General features: G+C 35.8%; 1 protein-coding gene across 1 annotated transcript in view; it reads right to left on the reverse strand.

Moving 5' to 3' along the window:
• The window catches only part of CNTN5 (contactin 5), a 1,373,994-nt gene that overhangs the window by 134,800 nt on the left and 1,217,503 nt on the right, over positions 1-21,691 (reverse strand). Inside the window, exon 16 of the mRNA XM_036862636.1 lies at positions 8,702-8,822. Within this exon, the coding sequence (XP_036718531.1) occupies positions 8,702-8,822 (121 nt within the window). The remainder of the gene's footprint in view (positions 1-8,701; positions 8,823-21,691) is intronic.

The raw sequence follows: 21,691 nt of genomic DNA on the forward strand, positions 1-21,691 counted from the left end.
CCCTTCTTTCCTCTCTTCCCTGCCCTTCCCTTCCCTTTCATTTCTTCCCAACTTCCTTCCACAAATATTTATTTATACTTTTTAAGACCTATAATGTGTCAGGAACTAAGTATGACCAGGGGATACAGTGATGAATAACACTGAAACAATCTGGCAATTGTTGGTGGAAGGCAGTAGAGTAATTTAAAATGCTTGCTTTGAAGTCAGTCTCCCTGGACTCTGCTCACTATTCTTCCACTTATTAAGGTGACATTTGACAAGTCCTAAACCTCTCTGATCCTTAGTTTTCTTATCTGCATATTGGAACTAAAAACAGTATCCCTCTCATATTGTTTTTATAGGACATTCTAAATGTATTGAGTGAAATAATTCATAGAGAGCCTTTAGCACAGTGCCTGGTATATAGGAAAAACTTAACAAATGTTAGCTGTTTTTATTATTATTAATGGAGCTTATGATCAGAAAGCAAAATGTGCTGTTTATATACCTGTAATAGTACTCCTTGTATTATATTGTAAGGTGTTCCTTCATGTTGAAGACATCAGTTGCTCATGGTTAGCTGGTTCTTAACACAGTGCCACATAATATGTGCTCTATAAATGTTTGATGAATAAGTATGGAATGAATGAGTGAAGGGTGAGCAAGGGTTAAAGTTAAGCAACCTGCCCAAAGTCACACAACTAGTAAGACCTTGTGGGGATGTGAAACAATCTGTCTGACTTCAAAGCCCATGCTTTCCTTAAGATACTGCACCACCTTTCATGCATTATCACTTGCCTCTCTCCACCTACTGTGATTTGGTTATTACACCCATCATTCCATTGAATTTGCCCTTGCCAAAGTCATCAATGTATTTTAAATTGCTCAAACCAATGGTATCTATTTGTTCTCTATTTACTTGCATTTGACACTGTTGCCTATTTTCTCCTTCCTGAAATTCCCTTTTCTTGTCCCTAAGGCTTGGTTTCTTTGACTTTCCTCTTAGTTGCTCTGTGTCTGTCAGCTACTTCCCAATCTTCTTTGTAGCTTCCTCCTTATCTTCAGCATAAGTGTTTCTGAAGCTTCTATCCTGAGCTTCTTCCTCTTCTCATTCTTCACATGCTGTCTCTGCAATTTCATTTTCATCTGATCATGCTCAAATCTACATCTCAACTCACGTATTTTCTCTCCTGAGCTCCATAGCCACAAATCTATTTGCTTACTAGGTATTTCTCTCTGGAGAGCCTTATTTTAAATGCTCTTGCTTTACCCCCAATTCACTTATCTACTTATCTTCCAGATTACATGAAAAGCATGATCATTCTTCATTAGGATGGCCATATAGTATATCAACTAAACGAGGACACTTTTGAGAGAAGGGACTTCATTAATAATTATGCTGGCACTCCAAGTATAACTTGGAACTGTCTTGGTCTAACCAGAATGTGTCTTCCCGCCCACTGACCACTCAATTAAGCATAACCACTGGCATTCATCCTTGCCTCTTCTTTCTCATTTTCCATAGCCAGTGAGCCACAAAGATCTGTAGCTTCTGTCTCCCTCCTATCTTTTGCACATGTGCTTTCCTTTCCATCTCAATTACCATTGCCTTTTTTCATACGCTTCTTGTTTCTTGTCAGGATTTTTGCTGTGGTCTCCCATTTGGTCTCACGCTCCTCTAAAACGTCTTCTACATTTGTCAGAATGATCCTCTTAAAGTGCATATCAAATCATGTGCCTTTCCTGCTTTGGCCCTTTGATGGATATCCATAACCTGTGGCATAAAAGTTATGTTCTTTCCCAGGGCATCAGAAAGCACTTATACCCAATCCCATCTCACCACTTCTCCCTCTTGCACACTAGAACTGTCCTGACATATAGTAGGTACTAACTAAACAATGAATGAAATCAGCATTTAAGACATAACCCCCCACACCAAGAACTTATTTCAGCAAGTTTACATAAATGTGAAGTAATACTAAATGTCATTTTTATATTAGGATGGATATGTAAGAAAAACAGGTTAGGTCTGTGGAACAAAATACATAATGAAATGTACATACAATTTGTGATGCAAAAATATGTATGATGTAAAATCCAGTTGATTAGATTTTTCTTAAAATGGAAAAGTGAAATCAGTGTACTTGTTTCAAAATAGCAAAATGTTCCCCAGAAAGTCTAAGTCAATTGATGGAAATATCAGTGTCTAAAAGAGAACTTGGCTTCCAGTAGGCACTCAATATTTGTTGAGTGGTTAAATACAAGAAATTTAGTCTCCATCAATTGGTTGTCTGTATGCAAGGACAATTCATTTGTGCATTTTATATATAACTGTTTCAATCATTTAGTCATTTGAGTCAAGTCACTTAAGTCAACTACCACTTCAGTGAACCAAACTAAATGTGGTGCAGAAAATCCAAATGATTGACCAAAAATGTCACTTTTTAGTCAGTTATTAAAGAGTTCCACAGATTAGCAAACAAACACATGAAAAATACAAGAGAAAAGAAACTAAACTGCTATTCAGTGTCTAAAAGAAATGTTACAGGTGTCAATCAAACTAGTTAATGTAGAAAATGTCTAAACTAGAAAAGCAAGTGATTGGTATAAGTTATTTTAAAAGTCTTACCCAATACTAGTGATAGTAGTGAACTAAAATTTCCACAGTGATGCAGGATATTCCAATAAGACATTGCATGAATGAGATTAGATTTTTTTCTAGGCAAGGACATTTTATAACTCCATTTTAAAGATTTTTTAAATATTGGAAAAGCAAATATATTAACTGAATAATTTCAATTCTGCTCTAAAACATAAATGATTTGCAAATTTGTTTACTATTATATTAATTACATTAAAATTACACTGAAGACATTTGTTATTGTCCTTTTGAACCTCAAATACCAGCATATCGTCAAACCCAGCTTTGCTTTCTGTGATTTATGGCTCTTTTTCTTTTTCACTGGAGACTCCTTTGAGTTCAAGACATTACTCCACCAAAGGCTTGTGCAATCTCCAAGCCTGTCATTTCATATTAGATCAATGGTGGAAAAGAAAAACTGTGCAAACTCTATCTTCTAAAAGATAATTGTGCTAAACACGTGCATTTTAAAGCTTGAAATTTTCAGAAGTGATCAGATGCTAAAGATAGACATTTATATCAATGGTTCATAAGTGTAGTGCTTTGAGAGATATAAAGATAGAGCACATTAATACTGCTCAATTCTCAAATCTAAATGTATTAGGAATATGTTCAAGGTTTTCACTGAACTTGAGTTTCCCTTTGTATGTGGAAAAGTGATAGTATGCACTTGCATCTTTCCAAGGGCAAAAGGCAGAAAATTCTCAAATTTTCCTCTCTCGCTGGTGAGAATCACTGAAAATTATAGCTTGGAGAAAATTTGAAGAGTATTTAATCAAAGGTTCCAAATTGGGTTCCATTCGATGGTAACTGGTATCTTTCATTTTTTTTTCAAGTATTTGAAAATAAAACAAAACAAAACAGATAACAGTTCACAACTAGCTAAAATGTAAAGTCTCTTTTGCTCTTGGCTGGAGTTAAATCACCTACTTTGTTAACACTGGCTACCTCATGATAAAAGATTTTGGTGAAAATTAAAATAGAAATATGAATTAATGATTACTTCAACACGATAAACAAAATCTTTCAAAACGTGACTCTTGAGGCAGAATAATAAAAAATGATCTTTGTGTAAAAAGCTGGCGAAACCTCTGAGGAGTCTTTAATATGTTAATCTTATAGATGAGAAAGCAGAGTGAGACAACTTTGTTATAACTGATTTCCTCTTTGCTAAAGTCCTTTTTTTCCTGTAGATTTATACATAATTTAATAGCTATGCCAGGCTGGCTTCATGGGTGTGTTACTTGTGCAGTCACACAAGGTCCTTTCCTTAGAAGGTCCCTATACTTGGATTAATGTTCTGCTGTCACTGCCTTGAAATTCTTATCAAGCTTTGAACGGGGGGCTCTGCATTTTCATTTGGCACTGGGCCCAACAATTTATGAAGCCAGTGCTATAGCTATGCCTATGCCTTTATTTCATTATTTCCCCTAAAGGATGTAGGTTATCCAGGGAGCTTTCTTCTTTGGTGTTTCTCACCCCATTCCCAAAGATGCTTCTCATACTAGTGGACAAGTGGACATAGAGCCACACAGAGGGCTGAGACCTTGGCATCTTCATCTTTCTATTCCAAGTGCCCGGCTCAGGGCTTGATACAGAGAAGGTGTTGGATGAATGGGTGAGTGAATAAATGAATAGCAAATTATCAACAAATACCTGTTGACTTATTTAATTGACAGAACAGTCAAACTTTTAATAGTTTCAGGTTTGTGGGGCTTCCCTGGTGGCGCAGTGGTTAAGAATCTGCCTGCCAATGCAGGGGACACGGGTTCGAGCCCAGGTCCAGGAAGATCCCACATGCCGAGGAGCAACTAAGCCCCTGTGTCACAACTACCGAGCCTGCTCTCTAGAGCCGGTGCTCTGCAACAAGAGAAGCCACCGTGATGAGAAGCCAGCACACAGCAAAGAAGAGTAGTCCCTGCTCTCCGCAACTAGACAAAGCCCGCGAGCAGCAACAAAGACCCAGTGGAGCCAAAAATAAAATAAATAAAAAGTAAATAAATTTATAAAAAAAAATAATTTCAGGTTTGCAATAAAAAGTGACTAGGTGGATCAGGAGAGACTAAAGGTAAAATATTCAAAGAAAAAAATTTATTGGAAAGAATAAATAGAATTGAACTGATGAAAAGTTTAAAGCAGGTAAGACTGAAATACAGTTTGAACTCCAGGTTGAATCAGAAGTGATGGGTAGAAGGAGGTATGAATAGTTAAAAGCAGTTAGATTTTTCTCAACAAGTTGTGTCCTGATGTGGATTCTTTCTTCTCAAATTCAGTTTAATACACATCAGATTCATCTTGTAATTCAGGAAATAAAATTTGCTGTCCAAGTTTGGGGAAAGGAGGGTATATAGGTTGTGTGTTCAGAAGGAACCAAGAGATTATTGATTCTTCTTTGACTATACCAAGAGTTTCTTGATCTACAGTTTTGCATAAATAAACAGAGTAGTATGAATAAAAATTTGCATGAAGAAGTGGATTTTTTATTGTTTCCTCTGCCTCTAGGCAGAATAGACAGAGCTCAGGCTCTGGTTCCCAATTAGATTAGCTAAACACATTTTATTCTTTAAACGATGATAGTTTCTTACCCTTATGTTCTCTTTGGGAAACATATTTCTTACATTCAGTTTTGTAAAATAAAATAAAATAACAAAAAACTAACACTCCTTTCTGTGGAGTGTTTTATGTTGTGTTTGATCACCTACCTCTCATATTGCTTGGGAGTATTTTCTCTTTACAAATTATGTATCCCCCTCAGTGAGGTTATCTCTTAATGATCTATCTCCTTTACCTTAGATAATATAATACAGGTTTATCCATCTTTAAAGAGGTTCCCTATAACATTGTCTAGACTTACTTTCTTTCTTGTTGCTACATCACACTTGAATAAGTGACTTAAATGGTGCACAGATGTCCAGATGCGGCTTTAATTTCTTTTTATATTCCAGCAAAATAACTTATTTTAACATATTCATTACTTCTATTATGGTTCTACAAATTATGCATGGTGATATTATGAGGCTGGTTCACTGAATATTAAATATGTGAAAGCAAGCAATTTTATGCTTCAGATGATTATTTACGGGAAAATTCAATTTTTGGAGGATGATAATAATGGTGGGATAGATGTGAATAATAGCACTGACATTCACAAGCAAAATAAAGCAAAAGTGGAAACAAGCATTTGAGGTAAAGATAGCTTTAAAGCAGTGAGTGGGAAGATAAGCAGGGAACATCACTAGTCAGGGACGCTCAGATTCTAAACAGGCAATGATGAGGTCTTAGGACCACACACCTGAGCTCCAATTTACTGTGCTTATGGGGCCAGGTGAAGAATTGTAGGATTTTGTGAGATGCCCAAAAGAATTTCATAGACTATCTCTAATGGGAAAGGAGATGATCTCCTAGACTGATCTAGGAGAATATAGATTTTTAGTCCCCTAAATCTCCACTGAAATAGAATTACAAAGTTACAAAAATATATTCCTTGCCACCTAAGAATGTTCCTCATTCTCAAGATTGAGCAAAGTGAACTGCTGGGGCAATCCAATGAAGGTATCCTATAAGAAGTACGGTGAAATTGTCTGTACTGCTCCCATTATTATGGCACGCTTGAAGGCTTTAAGGATTCTGCTGCTGAAATTGTAGCCATCGTTAAAAAAACTTCATCTAGAACTCTCAGCTTTGGTCCTGTGGCCTGTACTATTAGAATGCCCCAAGTTTACAAACCAACGAATGGAGGAGTGGGAGAAAGAAGAATGCAGGGTAAAACTATTTTGAGTTTCATTTCACAAGCCAACCTTAAAAACAGCAATATTCAAGCATCCAAGTTCCTTCAATTACCAGGAACCATTAACTTACAAAAAATAATTGTAAAAATAAAAAGAAGAACCAGAACCTTTAGTTCAGTGTTTAAATCTGCCTAAAACCAACCAGGCAGAAGAGGCACGCTATTTTTATTAATTTTAGAAAAATAATACAAATATATAATAGAAAATTGGTGATGAAGCAACTCACTTCAAAGGAAAGCTTGAGCTGCATGTTACATGCATATTCAGATAATAGCAACCTGTTTGAAATTGCTATTGAGTATACTTCCAAATTTCTGCATTTTATCATCTCCTAGGCATAAATCCAAAGGCTAAAAGAGCAGAACGCAAAAAAGCCAAGCCTGAATTATGTTCTAAACCCTGTTGAATTTAATTTTACTTACAAAGCAGAATGTTACTTTGCCATTTAAACATGCCCCTCACGGTCCTGTAAAAATACCTGGTTTCTTGTTATCAACCTCTAAATTGTGTTATTCATTTAGAAAGCTCCAGTTTTAGGAGCATCATTCTAAATTACTAGACAAGTGCTACACAATAAATACACATAATCTGAAACAAACTGTAGTGAGAGAAGAAAGCAATTTTCTGTAAATTTGACTGCAGTGTGGGGTTTGCTTTTCCATAAGCCTTGTAACTTTTAAAGGCATAAAGGAAAATTTTTAGCTAAATGAAATATCATGAGAGGATGAGCACTTTAAAAAGTTGATGTTTTATAATAGAGTAATACAGATACACATTCTTGTTATAAATTTGGAGAAGAGTTCAAATAACCTTCTGAACAGAACCATCATGTACAAAAACATGAACAAGCTGCCACTCATCCAGATACACACTTGTTTCAAAACAACATTTTACTTGAGCCAATGGTGGATGTACTACCCAAAATCAATAAACCTTGGATGACACATACAACTAAAACAAAGAGATGATGAAGCTTACATAGACCTTATATTTCCTGCTCAAGATTTTTATAATATTAATGAATTCTTAAAAAATTATGATTGGAAAACACTCCAAGTGGATAAGACAAGTTAATCTAAGATATAAGTTTTTGCTATAGATTGTGAAAGTTTTCTTTGCAGAGATCATGCAAGGGGTCTTAGCATGCAGTATTCACACCAGTCAAAATGTCATTGTTTAGGATTGAAAAGGGAGAGGTGAAATTCTGGTAATGTTCTAGTTCTCTTAAATGGTAATTTCATGGTGTAATGGTGTAAAGTAATTTCATCACTTTGTGATGTTTTTTCTTTGAGTTGTATACCTGTACACCCATGATTTTAAAATTTTTCTGCAGATATAATTTTGCTCCATAGAAAAGCTAAAAGAAAGAAAGAAAGAAGGAAAAAAGAAAAGGGAAAGAGAGCAGAAAGAAAGGAAGGAAGAAGAGAAAGAAAGAGAGAAAGGAAGGAAGGGAAGAAGGAAGGAAGGAAGGAAGGAAGAAAGAAAGAAAGAAAGAAAGAAAGAAAGAAAGAAAAAAAAAAAGAAAGAAAGAAAGAAAGAAAGAAAGAAAGAAAGAAAGAAGGAAGAAAGAAAAGAAAGAAAGAAAGAAAGAAAAAGAAAGAAAGAAAAAGAAAAAAAGGGAAAATATTACATGCTAAGAGCTGCATTTACCATACTGGGGAATAATGTGCTAAAAGAAATTAGTGCTGTAGTCATTTACTTAATTCAAATAAGGTGTAGCTTTATAGGGTCGCAGAATCTGGCAGCCTGGTTCATGGTTGGAAACCACTTAACTGTCATTTCTGCACAGAAAGACTGTGTTGACATTTCCAGACTTTTAAAAAATCCCTGTCAACAGTCGCAAATGCCACCATATTAGGCATGCAGTTTTCCTGTTTCAGGAAGTAGAATTTAGAAGTTAGTGGAGGAAAAAAAGTGCCTGGGGGTTCCACTGGCTTTGCATTTGAAAAACACATACATAGAAAAAAAAATGTTGTCTCTGTAGTGTCAAAGTGTCTTTGTGACTCAACTGTTGAAAATTTCTGTTTGGCATTAAGTTGGGTAAACACCTAGTAACCACTTAGTACTAAAGGTGTTTTGGACCTGAAGTTGGCTCTGTAGGTTTTGTCTGTTTCTAAGGAGCAAGTTTCCATGTAATCTTTTCAAAGGCAAAAGGTTAAGCAAAAATGACATATATTGTAAAATCGAAAGTAAAAGGCACAGTACTGATGTGCTCAAAGTCCATGCATTTAAATTCCTTTGTATGATAATTTATGGTGATCATGTCTTCAGACTGCACTATTAGCATACTCACCCCTAACAAGAAGTTCTGCCTCATCTGACACACTGTCTGCTGTGGTCTGTACCCTGCAGCCATATCTCCCAGCATGCATCAGAAGGATGTTCCTGATCATTAAATCTGCAGAGGATGCTTGCTGAAAGAGGGATGAAGTGCCAGTTTAAAATGTTGCAAATCTGCCTAGTTCAAGGTGGTTTAAGGGGAACTTTGCATATTCAGTCAAAGGGCCCATTTTTGGCCTTACGATTTATATGACAACAATTCAGAAATCAAACATGCCCTACTTTAAGGAACACATGGAGGCTATGCTTTCAACAATTGCTAATAACGGGTTTGAACGTTTAATATTGCATATAATAAGTTAGCAGCTACAATATTTAAAAAATATTTAAATATGCACAAACAAATTCATATCTTTAAAAGTACAGGAAAAATAATCAGTGAGCAAAAATTGTTGCTTTGCTATTCAGAGACAGGATTATTTTTGTGGCAAGAAAGCAGTATTGAAAGGAATAACAACACATGGAAATTAATTATGAGGCAACAGTAGTCAAAAGATTATCTTGTGTGGCTTTATTGAATGGCTCCTTTCGTAAGTACACTGTGGGCAACAGAATGAAGTAGTGTTTAGATGCAAGAGTGCTGGTCCCAAAGCCATGTGTTTTCACTTCACAGAGATTTAGTCCTTCCATAACCACCACCATCAGGAGTAGGGTCAGCCTGAATCTCTGTTAATCAATGCAATTACAGAGCACAAAGGTGCCTCAAAACACCTGATCCTTGTTGGAAGCATGATGATTAGAACACAGTTGAAGAACAACTGCAGTTAAGGAGATCAATAAGTATCAGGGAGATTATCTTTTAGATGTATCAGTTCATGGGATCAGTGATGATCCTACACTTTAGTATGACTGGTACAACCTTTCATTACTTAATCTTGTCTTTCATTTACTTTAACAGAACAGATAGATTTCCATTTTCATGAATGTGTGAAGAGCTGGTATTTACAACAACTCATGAGGTATTCTTTTTGGAGAATAACATAGTGAAACTCCAATATGCTCTTCAGTTTCCATGTTGCAATCAAAAACAATTCACTGGAATGAGAGTATACACATGCAGCATGAAATGACATCTTCAAAGAACTCAACACTCCTCTCCAACGGTAGTTGGACACACGAAAGAATGTTTAATGCAAGCTATGGAGAAGCACCCCAGATTAGAGATCTTTAATTTTGTTGATGGAATGGGTGAATTATCTTAAAAAATGGTGCATTTGTCCTTATAGGGCAGTGTCCTAATGAGTATTTAAGACTCTAGTTGTTCACCTTTATTTTGAAATAAACTAATGGACTATATAAAAATCATGAAAGTGAGAGGGATTTCTGGAAATCTGTTGGATTCTTTTTTTTTTCTTAGCATTCGTAAAAGGGTGAGAAGTCATTGGAAATTTTTACCTCTCAAAAGATGTGTGTTTCTTTAAATGAATCAATTAACTGTATACTATGTTTTAGCCATTTCTTTCTGGTATTTCATTTCTGGTTTGTTTGTTTTTTCCCTTCCCATTAGTCTTATGATAGGAACTTTTAAGGGTATTGATGTTTTCTCTCATGAAATAATTGTTAAGACATGGTCTAGTTCAATTATTTACAAGGGAATGCTTCTTGGTGAGAATGCATTAAAATGTCATAACAATAATTTCAAGGAATGTGATATTTGTCCAATGAATATCCTCCACTGCTAATTTCCTTAGAGAAAATTGTTACTCAAATTTCATTTTCTCATCTGTACTAGACTAAGTGCTCACTTCTTTCAAATCTGAAAAGGAAATTACCCTTAAAAAAACCTTTGATTTCACTTTGGGAAACAAAAGCAAACTGTAAACATCATAAGCCATGACTCAGTTTCAAATCTACATAATATAATACTGTCTAAATGAGCTTAAATATATTTACCAATTTATATAGTATGGATCCATCCTAGATGTGAAGATCTCCTTTTACCCATGGATTTCTAAGATGCTCTCCTAGTAGGGTACTCTGTTAAATTAATCAAGAATCAATGTGCACACCATGGGCCTAGAATAGGGTCTATGTTTAATGGAAAAGCTAAGGAGATGCCCAGAAAATCAGAGAGGACTTTATTATTTCCAGAAGTAACACTTCTGAAAGACTGTAGTCTTAGTTACTGGAGTTTTTTGTTTGTTTTGTTGTTTTTTTACTTGCTTGTTTTCCAGTTTCACAAGCTGATTGGTGGTAGTTTAACAACAGAAAAAGTAATGATTATAAGTCATTTTTCAGGCTCACATTTTTGACAAAATTATCTCATAAAATCACATTCTCGTGATTAAATAATTGATTGCCTTATTTTCCAGATCTTTTTCTTCCCAAATAATTGACTTCTTTTTGTCCTGGACAAAAGTCTTAAAATTTTTGTCCTTTTTGTTGAATTGTAGTGAAAGAAAACTTAATGGGATTAAGAAGAGACTTCATTGAAAATTACATAAAGGTCCAAGGAATTCAGAAGGGTAGAACATAGATTATCTTTTCTATGCTGTCCTTTCCTTGGTTCCTGCAACTAACAGCATGCAATGCTCTAGAAACTGGCTGAAGCTCCATCACCATCATCAGGAATAAAAGCCTACAGCCTATTATATATCTATTAATGACAAGACCATTGGAGGAGTTGAAATTGTCTCATTTGGGGCCCATTCCTCCTCTTTTGGATTATATCTGCATTATATTTTTACAATTCTAAACAGGGAAGATTAAAAGTAAAATGAATGAATTGTGAACACTAAACCTAAATTACCCTTTCAGGAGATTTACTGATCTTTCTAGAGAAGTAATGAGAAGAATTCACGTGGGAGCCCATTACACTTAATCTCAGCCCACAGTGTGCAGTTCCTGAGAGAGAACTTCCACTATTTAGTGCAGTTTTAATGAAATGGTTACTTACAGCAGATGTTTGCTTTCTTAAGCTTAAACCTCATTTTCACTTTTTCTCTCTTAGGAGTTACTCTCTCTTTTCTTGTTTTCTTTGACACTTGTTTGATACTGCCTTTTCTTTGCTGCTTTCTTTGGCTTTATGAACAAATTGCATTATGTGTTGCTTCAAAAGAACTTTCCCACAACCAGTGCTTAACACAACACTCCAAGCATTGTGCATCTAGCATACAGCATGCCACATAGCGGGCGCTCAATAACTATCTGTTGAATGAATGAATAAATGAGGGCTCTTTAAGAAAGAGGCTGTCTTTTCACTCTCTGTGGGAGTGGCAACACTGCTAAGTCATTTACATTTCTTGGTCACATACGCTCATTAGAGCAGTTGCTAGATTACTGTAACTTTTATTTATGACTCAGAAATAATAGAGGAAATGTCATCCTTCCACTCAAGTCCAGTTCTTTATTGACTTTCACTTGGACTAAGGGTCCTGCTCATCCAACATAAGACTGCCAGTTAAGACTTCCTAAAAATGGAAGCATATTTAACTTTGCTGTTCAAAGTGCCTGTTAACTCTTGCTGCCTTGAGGATAAAGTCCAATTTCCTTGTTTCAGCAGAGGTCTCCTCAGAGCACGATTCCACCTCCTATGCTGAATTCTGTGCTTCTATGACATTAACCTCACATTTCTTCTTACACCGGAATACTTCCCATAATTCTGCCTGTTCTGTTACAGATGCTCATTCTCCCTTCTTTGCCTGGAAAGATACTTTTAGACACAGCTCAAATGCATCCTCCTTGGTTAAGCCTTTCTTCATTAGTTCTGCCACTGTTTAGTTTTGCTTCATTAGCACTCTGCTCATGTCTCTGAACTAGCACTTGACGTTCTTGGAAGTCACGCCTAAGGTCCTCTGGGCATTCCCAGAGCTGAGCTGGGCATTAGGGCAGCCGATTGTCGTTGGGTGAGCTAATGAATGCATGGATGGCTTGCTTCCTTCCTTCTTCATGCCTGACAGTACCTCCTCCCCTCCCTCTTTTTTCTCTTAAAGAAATAAGGAAGGGAAATAGGAAAGACTATGGAGGAAGACAGCAGAAAAGAGTGCTGAAAGAGTATATAGAGGTTTTGGAATGACAGAATCGAGTGAACCCCTGCTCTGCCACTTATTAAATTTTGAACTTGGGAAAATTACCCTATTGCTCAGAGCTTCTCTCATAGCTTCAATGTGATAATGCAAGTAAAGCCCATAGCAGTGTGTCTGGCACATAGTAAATGTTTGATAAATGTTATCTGTTAAAGGGCACTATAATTGCATTCTTAGCCAAGAGGAATATTTCCTTAATTGGTATTCACTCCTTCTACAAACTGGATATCAATGTTTTCCATAGCTATAGTAAGTTTTCTGGTAAGTGCCTAGCTTTATTTTAGATGTGTGTTATCCCCCCCTCTCATGGAATACTACTGCACTCAGAATAAGAAGACCTGAATTCTAGACTTAGTTCAGTACCTTCCTAGCCCTGAGACGCTGGGCAAGGCACTTTACTGGCATAATAATAGCTACTCTGTCTCTCTCCTGAGTATTGAGGGAAACTGAATGAAACAATGTTCATACATGAACTCTTAGGAAATGCTTCAGAAAGGTAAAGTACTTGTAAAGCATTTTTTTCAGCAGGATTAGCAGAATGCTGTACACATAGTAAGCACTCTGAGAAAGTTTGGGGAATGAATTATCTAAACAACAAGATAACTTGACTGTTCTCATAAGAAGTGAATTCATGCTGAATGGCTTACTCAGAAACCTGCTAGGTATAGCAGTTTTTGTGTCCTTATTTAGGGTTTACATAACTTCCTCAACGGGCTCACATAGGGCACTTCTAGCATCCCCAGTCCCCACCAAAGAGACACATAAACCATTCCTCTCTATAAAGCAAAGTAGTACAAAATGTAAATTCTATGAGATGCAATTAAAAAAATACCTTCTAACATAAAAAACTGGGTATTAGCTATGAGACATGGATTATTAGATATGATTAATGTTATTGACATAAAATCTTGGATAGTTAAAATACTTTCCTGCTAACAATATTTATTTTTCCCAGAGAATAATTTGCTTAAAATAGCCTACCATGATAAGAAAATAATACACATATACATTATTCTTCCTTTTACCATTGTTTTTTTCTTAGACCTTTATATAATGGGATTTACATTCATGATGACCTGGGTTTTAATATATTTTTTAAGAAAGTCACTGTTATTAACTCACATGCTTAAATAATTGGATATATTATCTGAAATAGAAATTTTAGTTGCTTCCAGTGATGAAAATACTAGACAAAATGGTATTTGACAGACATTTATGTCTATTATGATGAAATATTAAATGCATCCAACAATGCATTGAAGATTAAAAGTAGGTAAAAATGGCTCTACCATGCCATTACTGGGACCTTGGTATTTACTTCAAGCACATATTCTAAAAATGTATTGTTAAGTACTAAGACAAATGCAGAAAGAGTTTTTCTTAGGGACATAGATTAAAGAGGAAAACCTAGTTGATGACTCGTTGATGAACTCAGGATGGCTAGGTATCCAAACTGGATCGTTTAGTATTATAAACACAAAGTCACAAATTTATGGGATCAGTCCGCTACCTTGGTTAAAATGAAGATTAGGAATTATGAAGCAACTCAAAGCAAGAAATCACAATTAAATTTTAGTACAATGAATTAAATTTTACAGATGACCATATTGAATATATGAAGAATACTGAGTGGATGAAAAAATGCTGTGTATATTACATTAGTGTTCCTCTTTTCCCAAATTGGCATACAGGATTAGGGGGTGTGATATTTAACTTGTCGGTGGATGCCAGACTTAGGTGGCATGTTTGTGCCCTGATTCTTGAAAGATGTCTCTTATCTGGTCATATGTACATTGACTCTCCTTTCCCTAGTGGCAAGGTAAATGGGTATTCCTTTATCTAAGATTAACATAAACGGCCAAGGCAAAAGGATTCCATTATAGATGGAATATTTTTGTCCCCTCAGATTTATATACAGTAAGTCCCCTATGTACAAATGTGTTCCATTTCGAGAGTACATTCGCTAGTCTGATTTGCTCGTAAGTTCAACAAAGTTAATCTAAGTACCCAACTAACACAACTGGCTATATAGTACTGTACTGTAATAGGTTTATAATAGGTTTATAATATTTTCACACAAATAATACATAAAAAACAAGCACAAAAAATAAAGAAAACATTTTTAATATTACAGTACTGTAGTACCTTGAAAAGTACAGTAGTACAGTGCAACAGTGGGCATATAGTGGCTGGCATTGAGTGAACAGGCAAGAAATAAAGATACTGTACTACTGCATTCTATACAGCACTGTACAGTAAAGTACACAAAAGCACAGCCACTTGTAGAGGATGCACACATGTGACAATGTATGCCAGACACATGAACTAACTTATGTGATTGGACATGTGAACACATGTCCGCATCTTTAAAAGTTCGCAACTTGAAGGTTCGTATGTAGGGGACTTACTCTATTGAAACCTAAACCCCAATGTGATGGTATATGAAGGTGGATGTTTGGGAACTAATTAGAGTATGAGCGTGGGTGAAGCCCTCATGAATGGTATTAGTGACTTTATAAAAGAGACCTCAGAGAGCCCTCTCACCCCTTCTGCTGTGTGAGGACACAGTGAAAAGATGACCATCTGTCAATCAGGAGGCTGGCCCTCACCAAACACCAAACCTGCCAGTGCCTTGAACTTGGACTTCTCAGCATCCAAAACTATGAGAAATAAATTTCTGTTGTGTATAAGCCACCCAGACTATGGTGTTCTGTTACTGTAGCCTCAATGGAATAATATAGGCCCTAAGTATGTATACTGTCATTTCTATATTAATCTAGTGCTTCTAAACTAAAAGAGGCATGAAATAGATAAGGTCACACAATTTATCAGTCTTATGTTTCTTGAATTTACTCTTAACTACATCCTACCTGTTGCCAAAGTTTGTCTTAAATGATTACTGAGAATATTTGACTCATAGTTCTTTTATTGTTTATGCAATTATCACTAATCATTCAGTAGATATTTATTTCTATGTGCTATGCTAAGCTTTGGATATACAGATATAGATTCTGCACTTAAGGAGTGCTTAGTCTAATCCAGGTTTGATGGAAAATTACAGGATGAGAATGTGGAGTAGCTTCCCTTACATCTGCATCTAGGCTTGGAAGAGATGTAAAGGAAAGTGTTTTCTCCTCCATGTGCTTCATATAGTTTTAGCAATCATTCTGTGAGAATTGACTCTTAAATTTAGGTTTTTAATAGTAGTTTTCAAACCAGCTCTTTATATCCTCTATGTTATGCCCTCTCTTTGTCTCACCTTTACCCATATGACATGGCATTGCTAGGTTAATCCTTTTTTAAAACTGATTTTACTTACAATCTCAAACATCTTCATTGGCTATCTTCACCTATTGCCTACAGGATGGTCTAACTTCTTACTCAGCATTTGAGGCTGGACACAACCTATCTTGTCTCTCACTTCTAGTGGAAAACATACTCTCTGCAACTTTCTTCAAGTTGTTCCCCAATGAACTGCCAAAGTCTCCAAATTCTGTGTCACACGTTAAAGCCTTGTTCAAGTCTTATCTCTTTCAGAAAGGCTTAACTGACCACAAGGACTGGCTACATCATTTTTGGGTCTCAGTGCAAATTGAAAATATGAATGCCCGTGTCCAAAAATTATTCAGAATTTCAAAAGACTGACAGCCAAGCTTTACACCAAGTACACGATCCTTCTCAGTGTTGGGCGCTGGGTGACCACACAGCACACCCATGAAGTTTGCCCCACTGAACTCTCCAGTCCACACTGATCTCCTGGAACATGTATGCACATTCTAGGCAATGGTGTTCTTTGGAATAAATATCAAAGGAAAAATGCATCTCTTTATAAATTATAAAACACCTATCCTTTCCTACCTTAATGTCTTTACCTTCTCTTTTATTCTTCATTGACTTGCGATATTTTCTCTCAATGCATTTTAGCATGAAAGAATAAGAATAGTTAGATTATATCTTCTTAAGGCTTGTGTTAAAAAACAGTGATTAACTTTATGCTTTATACTGAATATTTGTTGTGAACCTATCCAGACGTTAGCATATTTATGCATTATTCCATCCAAATATTCTTTTTACTTTTTTCTTACATCTCCAGTACAAGCACAAAGCTCACTGATACACCTCTGTCGGCTTCAATCTGTTTGGTATGTTGGTGACAAACAAGGAGACAGCATCTTATGCTTTGAAGAATGGAGATGGGGACTCCGTCTAAACTTTACAGTCCTAGAGCTGGAAGGGACCATGGAGGGACTCTCATCCTCACTTTGAAGTTGGCAGTTTTTTAAGTGCCATGGCAGACCAGTTTTCTTTAAGAGAATTCTAGGCAAGAGTGGTACTTAAACTCACATCATTAATATTATGAGAAAATCATTCTTAGTGTTTGTATGACAGATCAATTTTTTCATGGAAACTCTTCAGTAATAATATTTTATAATCTGAATAACACCTGGTCCATAGGTTGGCTCAATGAGGCAACACTGGTAGAGGTAAAAAGATGTTAACAATCATGGCAGTAATCAATGTTTTTCCCTAAGAGTGAATTACACCATTGTCTAGGAATAGAATAATCTTACTGTCTTTCACTGTTTATGCTTTTTAAATTACCACCATTGATGTTACATAAAGATGATACAACTAGTTAGAAAAAAATTTTGCTCCTCCATGCATTAGCTTGTGCTTTGTAAACAGCTAGTAATGGTCTGACCACCAGGAAAGCTCTAGAATAATAACATTTTACAATAGTTATACATTTATTTTATGAGAGCTCATAGCATATGCACAGTTAAAGTTGTTCATTCATTCATATAACAATCATTTGTTAGAGTGTCTAATTTGTCTAAACAGGAAACTGAAAACACTTGGCACCTTTGAAGATATGCCCTTGTCCTTTGCTCATAGAAAATATGGCTGAGCTTTGACCCAACCTATGGATTCTTCTCAACGCAGTGTTTCAGTTGACTGGAGTTGGTACAAGAGATGAAATCTGTCATATCTGATCTGCACATGTCACAAGATAAGAGGTAAATTGTGCCTTTGAGAAACTCACAATGCAATGTGGGAGGTAGACAATTAGCTCTAATGCAACGTGATGTGTTAAAATAAATAATAGGACAAAAATATCATTGCAGAAAAAATTGATTTTAGTGTGCAAAGAAAAATAACAATCATCTGGTTCAATCAATTCCTATAGCATTTGAGAAGACCGGGGGCTAAAGAGTGTAGCTGACTTGTTCAAGGGCAAGTTAAGCATGAGGGCTGAAGTAGAGCCTTGGGCACTTGACTCTTAGTCAAGTGTTCTTTCCACTCTACTATTGTGCCTATGAAACAAATCCTTGTTCTACTTAAACTTGCAGGTAATTTGATTCACTTGTACAAGTTGAAGCACAGTTTGGCGAGCGTACCAAAATAAAATGCTTTCAGTATACGGTAACAACCACAAAACTATTATTAGAAATTAACTCTCCAAATAAACCATAGAATGATCTGAGAGCTCATGTTTTTAAGACTGCTCTTTATCAACCATATCCAAACATGAAATGTTGCATCTTCCCTTGAAATGCCAGAATCACCTTTCTGATAACACGCATGACCCATTAGCTTCATTTACCCATGCCATCATTCAACTTTTCTGTGACTTTTAATCCAGCATTGAGAGAATTTTCTGTGTGTGACCCACAACTGGTATGTTTTCCTTTAGCCATGTGTAGTTTGTAGTGACACAGCTTTAGCTAAAGAAGAATTTACCAAATTTGACTTCCTAACTTAAGTGCATAATTTAGAGGGAGCAATATTTTACTGATATTTCAATGTGTCTGTTCTCTCTTTTCTAGTACTGTCCTATTTTATATTTATTTTTGAAGTTAACACTATTTTGTTACACCATCATATAACGGCTTCCAGGATGAATTGTGTTTTATTTTGCTACTGATTTTTACATTGTGGAATAGTCAGTGTCTACACACAAGTCTAGTCCCATCCTGGCTATGGGAAAGAGTACTCAGACATCCATCTGGAGGTTTTCTGTTTCTTCGCTGAAATCACAGAGCCCAGGCAGGCAGAATATGGTAGCTCTCATCTCACCTATCAGTTAGGGGCAGTATTGATCTGATATTCTTATAAAGTCTCAAAGTCTTAGGAATGTGGTAGACCACTCTGTGTTTCATTGATTTTGCATAGAACTATACGAATGGGTCCAGAATGAGGCCAGTTTGTTTGTGTGCCTCTATTTTACTTAGGACTCTTAGATGCCAGCAATTTATCACCCTGGGTCCCTGGAATCATGAGGGAAGGACAGAAGCTAATGCTGAGTCTAGAAGACTCATTTGGCTACCCTGGCTGAAGGCTCAGCCACTGTGGAACAGATTCAAGTCATCCTCAGTGTTACCTACCTGATTTCATGAGCCACAAAATTGTAAGCAGAGCCAAATGGTTGTCATTTTCCAACACTAAGTTTTGGAGTGGCTTGTGGTACAGCAGTAAATAATCATAAAATAATTGGGTACCTAGAAGTGGGGTGCTGACATAACTAAAGTCTAAACATGTGGCACTGGCTTTGGGGTTCTAGTGCAGAGGCTTGGAAGGCCATGAGGACATTATTACTGAGACCTGGAAGGATCTCAAGGAGACTATTGGTAAGGGCTTGAGGAACAGTGAAGAAACTTCCTGGAGAGTGGAAAAAAGGAGATGAGCTGAAAGAGAGAAATGCTCATTTCTCAAGCAGAATATAGAAGAAATCTAAAGGAGCTGAGGTTCCAGATGGAAAACAGAAAGACTCTTCAGCTTTAGTCGTGCCAAGTGGTAACAGACTAGTAAAGTAAGAAATGGCCTTGGAAAACATCAAATCCAGGATGCTATCAAATAAAACATATTCCCAGGGTAAAGGTCCCAAGTGTGTGGCTAAAAGATACTTTATTTGCACTGGAATATTACAGGCATTTTTCCAGAGGAACCAGACCCTCTGTCCAAGATAGGGAAGAATTCAAAGAAACTGTTAATGGGAGCTGAGAAAGCATTGAGAAGATCATAATTGGAGGATGGAGGAAAAGGTAAGTGAGTTATGAATTGGCAGAAAAATTAGCAAAACCCTTGCCTGCAGTTATGTGGAAGATGAGCTCAGCGTATGTCTCATAGAGGTCTCTTTATATATATGAAAGAGTATGGTTTGCTATGGAAAAAGTGTGTTGACAGATGTTTTAAAAGAAAGAAAAATGACCATGAATGGTGGAGAAACTTTTATACCTAATTTTTTTGCAAAAATATAATATTCCACGTGGAATAATTACTTTTATATAAGAATTTCTAAAGATGTATTTTCCAGTTAAATATCTGTTTCAAGTTTATCCTAAAAATTCAAGTTTTTTTCTCATTTTATTTGCAATATTAGTAAATATTTTAACAAGTACAATCTTCAAGAAGTAGATGTATTATTTCAACTATGGGCTTTATGACCAAATACTAAGTATTCTTTTGCCAAGGCTAACTTGATAGTTGCTAATGCTTAGGAACAAGTTTCTGAGTCAAAAAGTACCCCACTGCAAAACAAGGAAATTTGGGTCACAGCATCCATTTAAGCACTGTCATTCACAGTCATGAAGATTCTCATCAACATCAAAAATACCTAGAATTTAGGGAATTCAAACACATCAATGTCAGAAAAGACTAACTACTCAAACTACTGCTTAGGTTGTGAGCTACAACAGCAATCTTCCAATGAAGATTCAATCAGAAGAAGAATAGTTCAGTTAAAAGGAAAGGTCAAACTGAATAAATGTGTCAATCAGAAGCCAACTATGAAAAGTTCAAGGTCAAGGACTCTCGAAGTCAAATTCAACTGACATTTTGAAAGTGATTGAGACATTTTGATACAGAAAACTCATTTTTAATAAGTCTTTGTAATTTTATGAAAGAGAATTCACCAATTATTTAATGTATAAAAATCAGTTTACTCAGAGATTGAAAAACTGTCAGAGGCCATAGTCTATTACTTCCCCTCACTTTTCTGTAAATATATAATACTGCTTCTGATATTTCAAGGAAGAGTTACAAGACTCAAAGCTACACATCTTTGAATTGACTGCAACACCAATGATTATATAGGTACATATATTTTGTCCTAAGATTTCATATTGCTAGGGCTTGAATGGTTCATTATATGTGAAATATTTTGTGTGTGCTGTTTATACAAATTAAGGGATGCTGTGTCTTACCCAGAAAAAGGACATTGTTCCATTCTATAAGATTACTATTGCTTTTAGAGAAATTTTTATTTAGCTTTAGAGAAACATTTTATCATTTATCGAGATATTATATATACAAATATATTCTTAGCAATAGGAAGAATTCTGATTTGAGATTATTTTTTCAGTTTGGAACCCCTTCTGAATTAAGAATTTTCAAATTCTAAGGACATCATGAGACTGAAATATCTTCCATAAATCAAGCAAGTATGCAATATTTAACAGAATAAAATGTGATTTGGGGGCGATCAAAGCCCCCTCCTGAAAAAATGTTTAGTGTTCACTAAAACTTTTAAAGATGATTTCACTGTTATCAGCTAGCATATCTGAAGAGTTTTTTGGGTTTTAATCTTTGACCATAACCTTTAAAAATAATAGAACTTTAGAATTAGATAGGAACATTAGGAGTCATCTACTCTAACCTCTTCACTTTGACAATAAGGGCTCAGAAAGGTGACATGAATCATCCAAGGTATTACAGAAGGGCTTTGTCCCTAAGTAGGCTTTGTCCCTAAGTAGGGACAAAGCTGGGCCCACACCAAAAACTCTTGACACTACCTCCACACCAAATCTAGTAATATTTTACCATATAATGATGTCACTCAGTAGTGTACTTTGACATTATATCATTTATGAGAAAAACATCTGGCAGCATCTATTTAAATTAAAAATAGTTTTGTTCTT

This window comes from Balaenoptera musculus, chromosome 8 (assembly GCF_009873245.2).
Source record: "Balaenoptera musculus isolate JJ_BM4_2016_0621 chromosome 8, mBalMus1.pri.v3, whole genome shotgun sequence".
Taxonomy (NCBI): domain Eukaryota; kingdom Metazoa; phylum Chordata; class Mammalia; order Artiodactyla; family Balaenopteridae; genus Balaenoptera; species Balaenoptera musculus.